Source organism: Malus sylvestris, chromosome 8, assembly GCF_916048215.2.
Source record: "Malus sylvestris chromosome 8, drMalSylv7.2, whole genome shotgun sequence".
Lineage (NCBI taxonomy): Eukaryota > Viridiplantae > Streptophyta > Magnoliopsida > Rosales > Rosaceae > Malus > Malus sylvestris.
The window spans coordinates 21,737,324-21,756,107 of record NC_062267.1 but is presented as its reverse complement, the minus strand read 5'-3'; the positions used below and the strand labels follow the sequence as shown (position 1 = coordinate 21,756,107).

Here is an 18,784-nt window from a genome sequence, read left to right as displayed (position 1 = left end):
GGGATGAGAATATACATTTAAGGATCACTTCTCTGGGCAATGTGCGATATTACAATACACCCCCCTTAGGGGCCCGACGTCCTCGTCGGCACACATCAGGTCAGGGATTGGCTCTGATACCATTTGTCACATCCCAACCTGGGTCCACCTTATCCCGAGCCCGCTCCACCACCGTAGCACGATATTGTCCGCTTTAGGCTTACCATTCCCTCAAGGTTTTGTTTTTGGAAACTCACGAGCAACTTCCCAGTGGATCACCCATCATGGGAGTGCTCTGGCCTCCTTCTCGCTTAACTTTAGAGTTCCTATGAAACCCGAAGCCAATGAGCTCCCAAAAGGCTTCGTGCTAGGTAGGGATGTGAATATACATTTAAGGATCACTCCCCTGGGCGATGTGGGATGTTACATAAGATATAGTGGCATTTCTTTTCATTTGCAAGTGAGAGGTCTTAAGTTCGATTTTCGCCTAAGGAGAATTTGAACCATGTTATTGCTAGCTCATTATGAGATTTAGCCTAACCTGTCATCCTTAGTGTAGATAATATTGTTTGTTCAATTAAAAAAAAACACCAAGTTGCAAATAGTCCATTTGTGACACTATAAATTAATTTTTAAAATCTTTGTAAATATCTTATTGTTGGTACAACAGAAACTACTTAGGGCTAATTTGGTATTGTTGTGTTCTTTTATAAAATTGTTTTTGCTGTGCTCTGAGAATAAATAGCTGTAAAATAAAGTTATTGGTGTTTGGTAAACTTTTTTTTGTAAAAATGCTTTTAATAATAATAAAAAATGAGTGTTTGAATGTGGTAAACTTTTATATTAATTGTTTTAAATATGTTAAATGACTAAAAAAAGATATAGTGACGCACCCCGACCCAGAAAGTCCACTAGGACTCCGAATCGAGCTGTGCTGGCCAACACCCGGAAGGTGACGAAGCCATAAAGTGTGATGATGTGGATAATGTGAATAAATTTAATCCTAAAAGTGCCTAAGTACATGAGTGCGCGGTGAGCTGGTATGGATCCATTTCACACGCAATGTTAGAGCATAAGTAAAATACAGTAAGGTAAGATAAAGATTATACCATCATAGGAAGCCACCAGTACTGGGATATGCCACGAATCCTCGTCAATATAGAAACTCTGCTACTAGAACCTGGAAGGGCATAAAACAGAAAATGTGAGTGGGCAAAAACAAAGCTTTTCAAAAACCATTTCTCTTTTCAAAAATAATAACCCATCACCGTAAAACCCGTATAATTTTCCCATCTACACCGCCCATTCCTTCTCCCTTTAAATCTGGGTCACACACGTGGGCTTCCTGATTTAGCTCCAGAAATTTGGAGTTTTCTAGAAAATATTAATTTACAATTTTGCCCTTAACTTTAAAAGTTAATATCTCCTTCGTTATAACTCCAAATTGCGCTTCGTTTGCGCCCACGCGTTCGTAGCGATGAGTACTACTAGAATACGCCAAGAAAATAAACCTTACGTAACACGACACGATATCAACGAAAGTCAACACTTTACCTCAAAGGGCATTTTTGTAAACTCACTTATTAACATTATAAAAATCATAATTTTTAAGGACGGGCTGTTAAAATCTACCCTCCTTAAAAACGTTTCGTGCCCGAATTTTTAAAATAACTTGCTAAAAGTAAAATACTCGAAACTAGGTGAGAAAATATGTATGTAAATACATACACAAGGAAGAAATCGAGTTAGAGCGGCTGCATGAAACCATTTTGTTGCGATCGGATTGCAATTATTCCTCTTTCATGCCTTCAAGCTCATACTTTCTTCCTTCCTTGATAATATAGTTGTGTACCTGTATAAAATAATGTAGTGAGAAAATATTTGTATGAAAAATCAAAACCCAAAATGAAAATGGACCTCGCCAAACATTTGTCGTGTCACGAACTTCAAAAATGAGTCCAAACCATAGCTAACTAATAAGTGTTACTGTAGATGATTAGTATTACTCACTTGCTTAATGAACCCAACAATTAAGCCGTTGATATTATAGTTTACAGCCTGTAATACCGATAACTCATTATGAAGGATGATTTAGTGAAAACATGTTCATTTAAGCAACATCTATAAGCATGCAATTAACAATTAAAGGCGGAATCATGCTTGCATGCACTTAAAAACAAAACATTAACCATGAAATTCAAAGCCTAGTAGATTGGTGAACCAAAACTCAACTCAAAGCAAAGTGAGTTGAAATTTATACCTTTGTAGATTCCTCTTTGCATAAGCAAAGGCTAATCACCCAAAGAGAGGGCCTTCATTCCTTGCTTCTAAAATCTATGGATTTGGATGAATGAAAAGGTTTCTCCAAGTTCCCAAAATTGAGAACCTCTAAGCCTCTACACCAAGGAGAGATTGGAGAAGAAATGAGTGACCTTGGAGGAGTAGGATTGCTAGCTAATCCCTCCAAGGGGGCCGGCCTCTTTAGAGAGAAAGGGAGAGACACGTTCTCTCCAATTTTCTCCAAAAGAAACCTTAAATGAATTTTGGCTATAAAGTCATATTTATACCTTTATTCATTGGAATGGCAAACTTGTAATTAAAGCAAGTTCACTACCCTCCTCTAAATGGCCGGCCATAAGGGTTTTATTGGGCTTTTGGGCCTTTGTGAATTAAGTTGTCATACAACTTAAGTCAATGGGCTTGACGTTCGAAGCCCATTGGGCCTTGAGGCCCAAAACTAACCCGTGGTCCTTTAACGAAATTTATTTGTTTGATTAATTAACATATTAATTAATCCTTGCCATAAATAATTAAACCATTTAATTATTCTTACGCATCTCCATTGTTTCTTCAATCTCCACCTTAAACGGTGTACGATCCATTAGGTTTCTTTTAACGAGGCAGTGGGCGATTAAAACCATTTCACATCGATTGTGAATTGAAACTTACTTTCAATTCTCCCTTTAGTGATTACACACGTTTAGGGCTTCCACAAACCATGAGTGACACCTAGCAGCATATCATGGTTACCTAAGCTAATCAGAAGAGGTGGAGAACCTATTCAGTTTAGGATTACAAATGCAATACGGTCTTTCTCTAATGCAATACTCTTGACCACATTGTTTGGTTTGATAGTTTATTTATTCATGTCTACTATCCAATGTGATTCGTGTGCTTATATGATTACCTTGAATGTGATTTGGAACGACCTCCTAAATCTCTTTCATACTCTGGCCAGAGGTTCTAAATCATATCATAGAGTATTCTCCCTCAAACGGTTTGAAGGTTAGAGATCCCTTGTTGCGCATTCACTTGTCTCCATGGCTAAGTGGCTTAACCCCAACGATGCAGTGGACACCTTCTAAATGGAGTGACTTTGACATAATCAAAGATCAAGGACTTAACCACAAGACAACTGTGATGTCTTAGGTCAAAGGACTACTTTGCATTATCCTAACCATGAGTTCTCATGTGACATGAATATGAGAACTCTTCGTTGATCGTGTTCAGTGAACTCATTCTCTATTAAGCACCTACGTACTTGTCTTGATGTCACACACATCAATGACTCGAGACTAGTCACTCTCCCTGAGAGAAGACACAGCACGTACTGATCTTAACGGACTGTCAATGCCCAATTGGCAATCCTATGATCAGGAACGTTTAGGATGTGTATACGAAAGAATGGTCTCATGAATCTAACTTCTTTAGATTGCATTCTCCCAATCACATATTCCTTGGACTTATCGTTTAAGCATATAACATTTATATGAGACGGCTCAAACAATAATATTTGCCCTTTATATTTAAACTAGATTAGTTTAACATGTGAAATGTCCGTAAAGTATCATCATATGATTGGCTTTAGGGCACATTTCCAACAATCTCCCACTTGCACTAGAGCCAATCAGCTTGATCATCAGTGATGATACCTCTTCTGTAGTGTCATTTCATAAATGGCTGAGTAGTAGGCCTAGACAATGGATATCTATATGTTATCCATAAAAGCAACCTTGAGAATAACGACGTCACCATTATACATGATTCTCAATCATGTGGTTCAGTCTCTCATATGAGTTCGGACCTTGATGAGACCTTGATTCCCTGGCTTGAGCTATCGCCCCATTAGTGTCATACACTTTCTGGTTGGAACCGAATAGAGAGTTCATAAATGAACTTTCCCATCCAAACAACATTGTTGTAAACTTCTATATGGCAATATATTTTGCATTCATAATGGAACACACTAAAGTCATTACTTTAATGTTCCATCCAAATATCTCTTTAGTCATAATAAAGAGATATCTGTTTATCTCTTCATTCATAATGAAGAAACATCCAATGATGGATTAGATTCATAATCTAATACATTTACGCTTCCATTACGTTACTCTAATTCTTCCTCATTCTTTGAGGAATCTATCCTTTAGTATTTCTTAAATACTTAAGGATTCACTTGACAGTTGCCATGGTTCTGATCCTGGGCTTGCATTGATATCGTCTTGTACCGTTCTAGGTACAACTCATATCAACGTTTTTCATACAATATGAAATACATAAATCACCTTTCTGCTTATGCATAAAGGATTCTATTTACGCATTATTTCTATGGGAATCAAAGAGTACGTTCTCTTTGAGAAGAGCAACTTCTTAGTCTTACTAGAATTGTCCATTTGATTGAAGTTTATCATCATATGAGAAACTTCCTAACATCTTTTGTCTATTATTAGGGATTGATATAATCCAATTATATCCTAAAATCTATCATTATAGATTTCCATCCCATGTATATAGACTATGTCTCCCATATACATTCTATCTTCATATAATGTTTTAAAGTCATAACTTTAAAGAAGAAGTATTCTTTTCATTTCCAAAATTAATATATCATATATATTTAAATTTTAGGAACATGATTAACTCCCACTAACCTTTTGTAAACCTAGTAAACAAAAGATTCATTTACATCTTTATGAGAAATCAAACGATTTGATCCTTTTCTCATAAGATGCTTATAGCTCCCACTAGCTTGCTAAGATTCATGATGGTTGGATCTCTACAACTTATATGTCTTGTGATTCATAGTTTTAGACATATATTATTAAGACTATCTTAATAATGGTTTCGGAAACCCATATTATGTCCAAACATTGAATCACCATTTAGTTGTAGCTAGCTATCTTCGAATTAATTGAAACCAAGACTACGTCAAAAATGGTTTCTTCAAAGTCAATCATCCTTTTGATTGTAGTTACCTTAAGCTACCATTTAGCTTATGAAGGTTTCATTATTTCGGGTCAAATGGTACTTTACCATTTCCTTGAGTATATATCATATATACACTCAATGTAGTCATAAGGATTTTCATTCTTATTTCTTTCGAATTAAGAGGTGCAACTCTATGACATAGTCATAAAGTTCAAACCATTCAACTGAGACGGTTTATAAATCCTTCTCAACTACCTTGGAGCTTTTGGTATAGGAACTAGGTTGTTATATTTGTTGATTATTATCTTGTCTCTCAAAGAACCCATTCTTTGAGTTCTATCTCTCATTCATTTGCTCTTAGGCAAATCATATTGTAGGATTACAATGAACTACCCAACAAAACAACATTTGTTAGTTGGTTTATAGAAGCGATATCCAAAAGTTATTTTAAGGATATCCCACAAGATTGTTATCAAACAAATATTGCTTATTAGCACACAACCCCAAATCTTAACATGCTTGAGATTTGTCTTTCTTTCAAACTACATCTTATGGAGTCATGAAAATTTTGGAAGATCTTCTAATTGACAATCATATTGTTTTAGAAGTATATATCCTATATATGGGTAATAGATAACATCTAACGAACTAAATCTTATTCGAGTTCGTTCTTCTCCTAATGGAGAAATTCATTATCTTATGATGCTACTTTCCTTGATATCTTTCAAGGAAACTCATCTAAAGTGTTACTTTTCCTTGGATCAAATCTAAGGAGGTAAATACTTTAGACGTCTTACTCATCAACTTACATTTCTTGAATTCTTTGAAACCTTTTGCAAAGTATTCGGACTTGTGTTTATTCAAAATAAACTATAGTCCAACCTAGAGTGATCTTCGGTGAATGTCATATAACATGAGTAGTATTATGTTGTGGACAAGTGCCACTAACATCTAAGTGAATTAACCTCAACAACTTTGTGATTCTTTCTTCTTTCCAAAAGAATAAAGATTCGAACATTTCGCCTCTATACAATTTTAACAAGAAGGTATTGGATCCGGATCTAACAATCCAAAGCATCCATCTTTCACCAACTCATAACTTATGTTTTTAGAGGTATCACAACTTAGTTGGGATTAGTCACTACCTTGCAACCTTTTGGGTTTTAAGCATCATTATATTCTAAACAGTTAACACTACCATATCATCTCTACTATAGAGACAATCAATTAGATTACTATAATCCAATCATTGATTAATAAAGAACAATGTTTTGTCAAACAAAACATTCATCCATCTCTACTATAGTGACGAAATTAAGTTCCTTAAAATTGGAATGTATAGACAATCTTTGGTTTTTCCAATTTCTTTGGTAGTTCATATGAGGAAGTAAGTACTATCTGCTTTCGCAGAGATCTATATTTTATTCACGTTCCGAATGTGAAGCACCTTTTCCTTCTCTCATATATTTTCTACTTCTTATTAGTCACACTTTTACAACGATTGTAAAACATAGTTACTAATACGGAATCAAGCATTCAAGTAGAAGAACCAACTGTTTTGAACTATTTAAGAACAATTTACAACACCTTCGAAAGGTGTGTTCTTGACACTTGCAAGACATTTCTTGCAAATACCCCTTCCAATGTCCATCCTTTCATAAAGAAAGTTTGTTCCCTTGGAGTTAATTTATCTTCTTTATTTGACTTTCACCTTTGACTACATTAGTCATGGTCCCTAAACTCCCACTATCTCTCTTGAAACCTTTTCAATTGTGTTATACACATCAAACAATTTTGGAGAGCGTGTGGATATTGGTCACTATATAGTTTACAATAAACTTAGTGAACCATTAGGATAGGGACACGAAGGTGAAGTCCTTGCCTAGTTTCTGTCTCTTGAAGTGGTTTAACACTTCAACACTCAATGATTCAAAATCATCATAAGTCCATGTTGATGGACTATTTTTGTCAACCAACCATTATGTTCTAAACATAATTACAAACTTTCAAGAGTTGTTCAAGGCAACTCTCATTTCTTCATACAACAATTTGTAAGTGAAGAATCATGGCACATAAAGTGTCCATGCCTTTGTGCTTTCTTCTCAAGTTCCTTATTTATGTAACAAAGAAACAAGCACTAATGTTTGTATTGATTAAGGGTTGTTCAAAGCAACTCTTATTTCTTCATACAACAATTTGTAATTGAAGAATTATGACATTAAAAGTGTTGTCCTCTTTATGATAGACCTTTTCTAACATATTCTTCTACTGATACATTATCAATAGGAAGATTGTGAGGATGAGACTACTTAGGTACATTTACAAGCCATTAAAGACAATCTATGGTTTTGTAGTACCAAGTCCGGAAACTAAAGCTTTCGGCTTTTATTTGTCAAGTGTTGGATAGTGTTTGCAAATATATTGGTAAACAAATACATAACGAATATAAATTGAATGATTTTAAGCCATTTGATCCGGGTCTTTAAATCAAATAGCACCACCCACTATTTTTGGCAAATTCCATATCCCTCATTGGAATTCGAGAGTTTTGGAGGAAACTCTTAGTAGGGTATGGGAGACTCACTACTACCAAGCCCACCTCAGAAGAAAATCATATTGGCTAGCGTTAATAATAATGAGAGAGTACGCTTACTCATTTGCATCTCTTGCAAGTACCCATCTAGTTTGGCCTCTAGAGAATGATGCCTCAGAAGAATATCATATTGGCACATTGCACTTAGTTAAGTCATTCCCACCATGCTAGTTCAAGTAGGGGTTCAAGAATGGCCTCAGAAGAATATCATATTGACCACACTCGTTGCCTACCTTCACTTCATCATATGTGTATAGGCTTCTCCTGAATGTAAGCACATACTTTGCAACCCCAGAATTGGACGAATACGGTGTATGAGTCACAAACGATTGAAGCCCACCACGGTGGAAGGCCACGAAAGAGTGTTCAAAGCACTCTCACGCTTATCAACTTAATAATAGTTTGGTTGAGGGTTTTTAGGTCTCATCACATATAAATATTCATTTTAATCTTTATTAAAACAATTTTGGTCCTATTACAACTATTGGTCCATTTGATTGTTTTTAGTTGTATATAATACTCCCACTATGCTTATAAAACGGTTTTTAAAGCAAGAGTATATGATACTACTAACATAAACTTTTGCATTCATTTGATGGACTATATAGTTGCCTTAGGGCCTTAGGATGACTATGAACCTTTGTTTAGATTCAACACGAGCCTAGTGTTGAATCTCGGTCTAGGGATGGTGATTGATTTTGGTTACGCGTTTAATCACATTAAGGCGTGTTGTCTTAGGGGCGTTGGACCCAACTACTCCAATTTCATGCATATCAAATAAAACAAGAAAATGAGTACTTTAAAGTAAAGAAGAGCTTAAGCTCTTTACAACATTTGAATAAAACAAATTACTTTAAAGTAAGGAAGGCTTATGCCCTTTTACAACATTTGATCAAATCAAATTACAACCAAAATCTAATCTACACATTCCCATGGTTCAAACAAATTTGAAACGGCCTTTCACAGAGCTCAATTATATTAGGCATAGGTTCATAATCACCCTTTAATTAATTAACACTTTAACTAATTAAATTGAATGCAACATTTCATTTGGTTTTTGTATCCATAAAATTGATTTAAATGGAGCTAAATGAAATGAAAATCCAATTCTCATTTAAAGAGACAAAACAATTTTGTTCTCAACCTAATTTGGGCCAAAATGCAATTACCACAACCTTTGGGCAATATTGCAAAAAACATAAACTTTTGGGGTCACTTTGTAAGAACACAAAAGTCCACTACTTCATGTAATTACACTAGAACCCAAAATTTAAACAATGCAAAAACTTCATTAAAGGAGCAAAACAATTTGTCCTTTAGCGTTTTTGGACCTAAACGTAAAAACGTAAACTTTTGGGCCAAAGTGCAAATACACAGAAGTATCAAAACTTTATGTAATTGCATAAAAGCCCCAAAAGTACTCCCACTTGAGGGAGGGCCGGTTTTGGAAGAGAAATTGAGTGATGTGTGTGTTGATTTGTGAGTTTTGACGTAAAACATGCAAGTGGTGCAAGTGGTGTGTGTGAAAGGAAATTAATCCTTACACACCCACCAATATATCTTACACCATTTAAACAAATATCTAACACATTAAATCATTTGAAAAACATAAAATATAAACTTTATGAAATAAATCAAAACTTTGAATCAAAACACAAAACTTTTTGTTCTTGGCAAAAATGTCAAGAACAATGAAGAACATTCATGAAAAACTCAAAAAATTTCCATGAAAATTTTTCACCCAAAAAACATTCCACAACCATTCAAACTTTAGGGAAATAACATATAACCAAACTAGGGTACATAGGGGTTCCAAAAGTCACTTTAAAACACTTTTAACAAGTCAAACAAGAACCCAAAAAATCACCCTATGGATTTGGCCGAATTTTCCCAAAATCATGGCACCAAATTTTAGCTCCAATATTCATGGTCATATGAACTACATCTACAACATTCGAGATGGCAAATTTTCTAACAAAATTTACATTCAAAGAAACAAGAATAAAGCTTGTAACATATTACAACTTTTAAATCAAAACTATGAACTACAAAACCCAAAAGGATTCACCAACTACTAGACCTAGGCTCTGATACCACTTGAAGGATGATTTTGTGAAAACATGTTCATTTAAGCAACATCTATAAGCATGCAATTAACAATTAAAGGCGGAATCATGCTTGCATGCACTTAAAAACAAAACATTAACCATGAAATTCAAAGCCTAGTAGATTGGTGAACCAAAACTCAACTCAAAGCAAAGTGAGTTGAAATTTATACCTTTGTAGATTCCTCTTTGCATAAGCAAAGGCTAATCACCCAAAGAGAGGGCCTTCATTCCTTGCATCTAAAATCTATGGATTTGGATGAATGAAAAGGTTTCTCCAAGTTCCCAAAATTGAGAACCTCTAAGTCTCTACACCAAGGAGAGATTGGAGAAGAAATGAGTGACCTTGGAGGAGTAGGATTGCTAGCTAATCCCTCCAAGGGGGCCGGCCTCTTTAGAGAGAAAGGGAGAGACATGTTCTCTCCAATTTTCTCCAAAAGAAACCCTAAATGAATTTTGGCTATAAAGTCATATTTATACCTTTATTCATTGGAGTGGCAAACTTGTAATTAAAGCAAGTTCACTACCCTCCTCTAAATGGCCGGCCATAAGGGTTTTATTGGGCTTTTGGGCCTTTGTGAATTAAGTTGTCATACAACTTAAGTCAATGGGCTTGACGTTCGAAGCCCATTGGGCCTTGAGGCCTAAAACTAACCCGTGGTCTTTTAACGAAATTTATTTGTTTGATTAATTAACATATTAATTAATCCTTGCCATAAATAATTAAACCATTTAATTATTCTCACGCATCTCCATTGTTTCTTCAATCTCCACCTTAAACGGTGTACGATCCATTAGGTTCCTTTTAACGAGGCAGTGGGCGATTAAAACCATTTCACATCGATTGTGAATTGAAACTTACTTTCAATTCTCCCTTTAGTGATTACACACGTTTAGGGCTTCCACAAACCATGAGTGACACCTAGCAGCATATCATGGTTACCCAAGCTAATCAGAAGAGGTGGAGAACCTATTCAGTTTAGGATTACAAATGCAATACGGTCTTTCTCTAATGCAATACTCTTGACCACATTGTTTGGTTTGATAGTTTATTTATTCATGTCTACTATCCAATGTGATTCGTGTGCTTATATGATTACCTTGAATGTGATTTGGAACGACTTCCTAAATCTCATTCATACTCTGGCCAGAGGTTCTAAATCATATCATAGAGTATTCTCCCTCAAACGGTTTGAAGGTTAGAGATCCCTTGTTGCGCATTCACTTGTCTCCATGGCTAAGTGGCTTAACCCCAACGATGCCGTGGACACCTTCTAAATGGAGTGACTTTGACATAATCAAAGATCAAGGACTTAACCACAAGACAACTGTGATGCCTCAGGTCAAAGGACTATTTTGCATTATCCTAACCATGAGTTCTCATGTGACCTGAATATGAGAACTCTTCGTTGATCGTGTTCAGTGAACTCATTCTCTATTGAGCACCTACGTACTTGTCTTGATGTCACACACACCAATGACTCGAGACTAGTCACTCTCCCTGAGAGAAGACACAGCACGTACTGATCTTAACGGACTGTCAATGCCCAATTGGCAATCCTATGATCAGGAACGTTTAGGATGTGTATACGAAAGAATGGTCTCATGAATCTAACTTCTTTAGATTGCATTCTCCCAATCACATATTCCTTGGACTTATCGTTTAAGCATATAACATTTATATGAAACGGCTCAAACAATAATATTTGCCCTTTATATTTAAACTAGATTAGTTTAAAATGTGAAATGTCCGTAAAGGATCATCATATGATTGGCTTTAGGGCACATTTCGAACACATTATTGTCTCGATAAGCTAGTGAGAAGTTCCTGAAGATGCCAAAATATTGTTTTGCTCTTCATGTGCGAATATGCTTAAATCATCCGATTCATGCCTCGATCACGATATCGTACTATTCTAGAGCACACCAAACCAGCTGCTAGAAGTGTTTCGACGTTCACGTTACCACAACAATAAGATCCTTCACCAATACCATACTAAAATACTGCTCAATCCTCAAAGCCGTTTGGAATTCTTTTTGATAAATCTGGTAATCTCGCAAGAAGATTATACTTCAATGGTTCCTGCCAGCATCGATATGAAACTAGCGCACACATTTGCTGAGTCGACCTATCATGAATTCCTCACTGATTGAGCGAGAAACCCTATCAATAAGGCTAATAGAACTCTCAAGAATTTGAAAATCAAACAAGTTCATGAAATGTAGAGTACAAGATATCTGGATTGAATATACAATTTCGAGGTCTGAACTCATGTAAATGTCTAACAGCATCATGCACTAGCAACGAAAAGGTTGGAAGATGGCTCAACTTGAACAATAGTTTAAAGAGGCTTGACAGACGGAAACTTAGATTTTTCCCTTGACTCAAAATTGACAACAGTTTGTTACAACGATAGCTCCAAGAATAATAAATTACCAATGGCAATGATTTGCTCGATAGAATGCTGGTTAGGTGATTTAAGGACTGATAGTCTAAACTAAAAGTTTCGACGCCTAAGGGGTCCTCCTGGACAGTCTGTTAGCATCGGAAATGACATGGAAACAAAATGACTCAAAATCAACTAAAATATCTTTAATACCAGGAGATGAAACTAAGTGTACGGACATAGCTGATGCAGACTAATTATCAAAGAGTCGAACAATTCCAAAAATGATGAATTATGATGAAAGACTAAACAATTCTGATGTTGTCACAGGCCAAAAGTAGAAAGGTAGAATTTAAGAATGAGCTAACAAGGTTTCTTCAGGATCGAAAAGCAACATCACAAAAGTATTAGAGCTATCAGGGACCAAAAGAAATTTTCCCAAGATATTCTTCCATCGAGTGCTACCACTTCAGCACCACATCGTCACATGAAACATTTCTAGAGTTTTAACAAAAGTAGACTTCGCAAGAATTCTAATATGTGAAATTCTAATAGATATTGCCAAGGAATCAAAACTAGCTCGGATTTCCAATCTCAAAAGGATCAATACTGATGGTTGGAGAATAGTGATGGAATTGGTTGGTAAAGTCTCCGATAATACATGGTTATCGATACATTAACCTAGGCCATCAACTTGCCTCAACTCTATATCTTTCCTTAGCAAGGAATTTCTTCGCTCTATTCTAAGGACATTCGCCAAAATGATCAACTAACACATTTTTCGTATTCAACGAGGTGGCAAGATTCGACATTTAGGTTCAAAAACCAAGAATGCTTACATCATGCGTGTGATGAATGCAATACTGCCCAACTTATGCTCTGATACCAAACTGACACACCCCGACCCGGAAAGTCCACTAGGACTCCAAATCGAGTTGTGTTGGCTGACACCCAGAAGGTGACGAAGCCATAAAGTGTGATGATGTGGAAAATGTGAATAAATTTAATCCTAAAAGTGCCTAAGTACACGAGTGTGCGGTGAGCGGGTATGAACCCATTTCACACGCGATGTCAGAGCATAAGTAAAGTATAGTAAGGTAAGATAAGGATTATACCATCATAGGAAGCCACCGGTATTGGGATATGCCACAAATCCTCGTCAATACAGAAACGTTGCTACTAGAACCCGGAATGGCGCAAAACAGAAAATGTGAGTGGGTAAAAACAAAGCTTTTCAAAAACCATTTCTCTTTTAAAAAATAATAACCCCTCACCGTAAAACCCGTATAATTTTCCCATTTACACTGCCCATTCCTTCTCTCTTTAAATCTAGGGCAAACACGTGGCCATCTTGATTTGGCTCCAAAAATTTGGAGTTTTCTAGAAAATATTAATTTACAATTTTGCCATCAACTTTAAACGTTAATATTTCTTTCGTTATAACTCCAAATTGTGCTCCGTTTGCGCCCACGCGTTCGTAGCGACGAGTACTATGATAATATGCCAAGAAAATAAACCTTACTTGACACGACACAACAACCAACAAAACTCAACACTTTGCCTCAAAGGGCATTTTTGTAAACTCACTTATTAAAATTATAAAAATAAAAATTTTTAGGGACGAGTTGTTACATATAGTACTTAATGTGATATAATAATTCTCAAAGACAATAATGTAGGTGCAAAAATTGTAATTTTATAAAACATATAAGGGTATACTTGCCATTTGAAATTTCATTAAATGAGAATTGATTATTATGCTTTACACTTCTGCTTTTCTACTTTTATACTTTTATTGTAGTTTAAAAAAAACACATTTTATTTTTTATTTTACCAAACTCATTTAAGTTCTAACTTTTTTAATAAGTTATTTTTTTTTAAAAGCACCACAATCTCAAACCAACCCTTAAACTATCTCAAAAGGATATGTCAAATTATAACAGTCCAATTCAAATTGATAGCTGATGTGACAATCTGAAATCTTATATCAAATTTTGTACTTCTCCTACCGAATTGTCAAATGTTATTTACTTATTAAAATAGAGTTTAAAATGCTTGTAATTATTTAAAAAATGTTGAAACAAAATTTTTATTCGTTGAAATATTAGTGAAATAAGGGATCCACCATTAAAATTAATTAAAAATAAAGTTGACATTGATGTCAAATTACTCCTAATCACAAAGCTTTTACATCTAGTTGGTAAATAACACTTCGTTTAGAAAGATTTTTGAGGTCAAATATGCACAATGATATTACACCTAGAATTTTGACATTTCGTTCTAAGGTGCTCTTATGAAAAAGTACATTGTCTGTATCTCCTCACTTAACCTACTAAACTCTGCATCTCTTGTTTAAATTGCAAGCCACAAACACTAAAATTAGAAATGCAGTCAAAACCATTGCAACTCCCTTAAATGATATAGAGAGTTATGGTCGTTAAATTATTGTTCATTGGACCTTTGACCACGCATTTAATCCTTCATTATTCCAGTGCATGTCATACAATAAAACATAGTATAAACTTCCCAATGTATACTCCTCAATAAGCAAGGAATTGGATTTCATAATACCATGCTAACATGGATTTTCATAATATTGTATTATCCTGCGATATTCTTAACCACTCTAATCTATGAACAAGTTCAAACTGGATTACAAAGGAGCGAGCACAGTGTTTGTCAAATCGACTAACCCACATATACTATTAATACTGCTCACTTAACTAATTCATAGTCTTCTGTTCATTTAATCCATAAGTTAAGATTTAAAAAAAAAAAAGTTCAATAAACATGGCGGGCAAGCAAGCTAGCCCAAGTCTAAAGTTGCGAAAAATAATGGAGAAATTGAAAGGCACTATCTATGTTTGTTGACCTTGCTTATCTTCTGCATCATGGAGAATTTGAGACATGTAGGGTGAAGTGAACATGGATGGAGAAGTTGAATTTCAAAAAGTGTGAGGTGAGATATGGATGATGTCACAGACCCATAAACACAATGATTCCTCCTATATCTCTATCATTCTCAAACACACTGTAAACAACATTCATACCCTAATATTGTCCTTTCATAAAATATTGAAACATAGGTGAAACCGTGAAAGTTGAACGAAACAGTGAGAAGGATTTGAACTCAGGTGCATATGAGGAACACATCCGCTTTAGATAACTTTGACATATGAAGTTTAATTTACATCAAAATGTTTGAGGTATAGAAACAGTTTGAATTATTATGATGGTCTATGAGCTTAAAAGAGGAGTTTGACTTTGAAGTAGTAAAGATGGATACGTTAGGCCATATTGGTAAAAATAAAAGCAATTAGGACTCAAAAAGCTAGTACTTGAATGGTCCAATCTAACTAAAAGTTGAGTTTCACATGTCCTTGTATTGGTATCAGAACAGGAACATCCGAAAATCTCCTCTTCAGAGGAACTGCCTTTTTTTTCGGTTATAAACCGGAGGAGTCAAACTCATGACCTATCTTAATCCTAGTTCATTAACCTACCCTCCCTCACCACTTGGCTACCCCCATGGGATTAAAAAATTGGGCCTTTCCTTGGCATCCCTTACCACTTTCCTTTTAGTACAGAAGTATACAAGCTTTGACATTCATTCCCTAGTGTCAAACAGAGTTTTCTGTGGCTCTGCAATATGTTATCACCTGAGGAATTAACAGCAGCATTACATACAACTACAACTACAACTGCAATCAAGTCGATTTTTCCATATAAGTGAAAATGAGGCAAACAACAGGCTCAAATGGTCCTAAATAGAGACCTACAATTAACCACTAATCATCGGCTTTCTATCAGCATCATAGGTATTATAAAAAGAACCTCTATAGTGAAATTTAATATTCACTCTTGGATAGATGAACTCAATGAAACTACATGTACTTTGATTAGAGATCATACTGTTAAACAATAAGTTTGCAGACTGCAATGCAACAAAGAGTTAATACCTCGCTCACCATCTGGGAAACAAATTTATTTAAATCACGATCACTAATATACAAACAAGGATGACCAAAGTAAAAACATATGCAACCGTAAGAGTCAAAACACACAGCAGAAACTAATAACCTTAGGTCAAGATATCGGTAACCTAGTGCCTAAAAGAGCACTAAGCATAACTTTCAGCAGCAAATATCATTACTTGTTCGATGGTCACTCCTTTATATTGCATTCAAATTTTAAAGAATTTCAGAAATGCTAGTCACTCCACCCATCGAATTCAAAGTTCAAAGAATTTCATAAACAAAGCAGTTACGACATTGATCGAAGATCACATTAATGTGAAAGTTACATCCTTACAAAGAACGAAAGAAAGAAACAGAAGTGCACAAAAGAAAATACCTCAGTAACGATCAGGAGATATTGATTTCCACTCCATGCACTCTTCCTTCAAGTTCATTTGTAAAAGGAACAACATATAATTCAGCAAACTTTTGTTCAGAGTACTTGCAGATTGTGGTCAAATTAGGTGTTTTCCCAAGTAGTTTTTTCTTTTCAAGGATCTCCATAACTTGTAGTCGTGGTTTCAGCCTGTGTTCGACGCTATAAATAAGCAATTCTGGGTGATTAACTATAAATGAGATATCATACTTGCCAGTGCTGAGAAGCACCTCTGTAACCTCCTCAATCTTCTTCTCAGATACTCCAAACACCTGGGGTACCCTCCTAAACACTGCCGAGATATCATCTTCTGAAAGCCCCAAACTCTTGAAAAGCTTCACCTTCCGTTCCCATGTCTCCACAGTGAGCGAAGTCATGATCCGAATTGCTGATAGGAACCTCTTGGACTTCATATCGAAACCCATTTCGTCAACCCTTTTAATAACATCCACAATGCTCTCCGGCTTATGCACAAAAAATCTCGGAAAATGAAATATGTATTTGATAATTTGTGACGATTTTATACCATAACTCTGTAAGACCTCAACATTGGACATCAATGTCTTCTCCAAGTCATATTTAAGAACTCCCCCAGACAACTTTAAAACCTTGAGCACACTAGCATTCGATCCGAGAATGTTCTTCAGCACCAACAGAGCAGGGCCAAGCTGATTATCGGCACTTCGCAACAGAATCCAGGGGTCAGAGGACACAATATCAACAATGTCGGAATCCGAAAAGCCCGAGTCCTGGAAAACCTTGAATTTGGGTTTGAGGACAATGTCAGGATTGGCAATAAGAATCCTGGGGACCCTTTTAACCACATCTTCCAGATGGGTTTTCGAGAAGCCGCTTTCCCTGAGAAACGAAATCACCGAACTGGATTCAGCAGGGCTTTTCAGATAAGCGACTGTTGATGCGGCTTTCAGAGCGGCTTCTGGGGAAAACTGGTGCTGGCTGATTAAGTATTCAGCTACTGCAATTTTGGGTTTTGATATCCGCTTTTTGGGTCGGGACGAAGAGTAGAAAAAGAGTGAGATTGAGTTGCAGAGAGGGGATTTGTGAAGCCCGTCAGAGGTTGGTGAGAGTGAGATTAGCTTTTTGTTAATCAGGGTTATCATATTTTGGGGGGTTTATAGTGAGGTTTTAGCAGTGATTTGCATATGAAAGACAGAAAAATTGGATGTGAAATATAAACTTGCCTGAGGTGCCTAGCAGTATGCTTTGTCGCCAACTCCGCTTGTGTTAGGGTTCTTCAAACCCTGCCCCTTTTTTTGTTTCTTCCTGTCTATATTTGGCCAAAACCTTTTTCTTCTTCATTTTCCTTTTTCTGTTTTCGAACTTCTTTTTAAATTCAATATTTTTGGCAAAAAAAAAATATATATATATTTTTACTCTATAGGTTCGTCCTCAATGTCTGGCCACATAGGAGCAATTCCACCTGTGTTGCCATAATCCGGCCAAAGCAATGACGTCTCAACGACGATTATTTTTTTACTCTATAGGCTTACTGATTGAAATGCTCATAAATCTGTCATTCAATTTCAATTTATCTTCTGAAATTGATTTTGTCTCATTTTCTTTGGTCTCACTTCTAGGTAATCATTTTTCACTTTGTTATTCACATTCTCTCAACCATGATTGTGATGTTTATGATGCTAGCAAGTATTTGGATGAAGTGATTAATCAAGGATGCAATATGAAGTCCATCAATGAAGTTCACGATCGTAAAAATTTGGAGATGACATTCAAATTTGGACACACAAGATGACAAATCATCACCAACGTATGGATAAAGGTAGCACAAACTTTTGCTGAGTTTCAATTCCATAACACAATTTGGTGGGATTTTATACATACTTTCATCAAGAGGTTGAGTGAAAGGAATGAATTGTTCAAGTGTTTTAACTTTTAATACATTTTATGGATATCCTAATAATATATTCGAGCTCAATAGATGACCAACCTCCTTACATTCTATGCAACAAATCTATTTGTAAGTTAGAGCAGGGGCGGATCCACAGTGGGGTCAATGGGGTCACACGACCCCTTGGAAGCCATGGAAATAACCTTGGAGCTGCTGGTGCGACCTCTTGGAGCTGCCGGTGCGACCTCTTGGA

General features: G+C 35.8%; 1 protein-coding gene across 3 annotated transcripts; it reads right to left on the bottom strand.

Moving 5' to 3' along the window:
• Positions 1-1,143: 1,143 nt before the first annotated feature.
• Positions 1,144-17,998, bottom strand: LOC126632294 (uncharacterized). 3 transcript variants are annotated; one of them, XM_050302649.1, is made up of 2 exons: positions 16,626-17,998; positions 1,144-1,159 (listed from the first exon to the last, which is right to left on the bottom strand). In XM_050302649.1, the coding sequence occupies exon 1, from the start codon at positions 17,783-17,785 to the stop codon at positions 16,637-16,639; it is 1,149 nt and encodes a 382-aa protein (XP_050158606.1). In that variant the 5' UTR covers positions 17,786-17,998; the 3' UTR covers positions 1,144-1,159; positions 16,626-16,636. The 3 variants fall into 3 exon arrangements, with proteins under 3 accessions (XP_050158606.1, XP_050158604.1, XP_050158605.1); XM_050302647.1 differs by lacking the exon at positions 1,144-1,159 and adding an exon at positions 1,602-1,831; XM_050302648.1 differs by lacking the exon at positions 1,144-1,159 and adding an exon at positions 14,786-15,931.
• Between the last annotated feature and the right edge of the window lie 786 nt (positions 17,999-18,784).

Bases quoted from the DNA above. Each gene is read 5' to 3' on its own strand.
- LOC126632294 (XM_050302649.1), bottom strand. From the start codon at position 17,785: ATGATAACCCTGATTAACAAAAAGCTAATCTCACTCTCACCAACCTCT.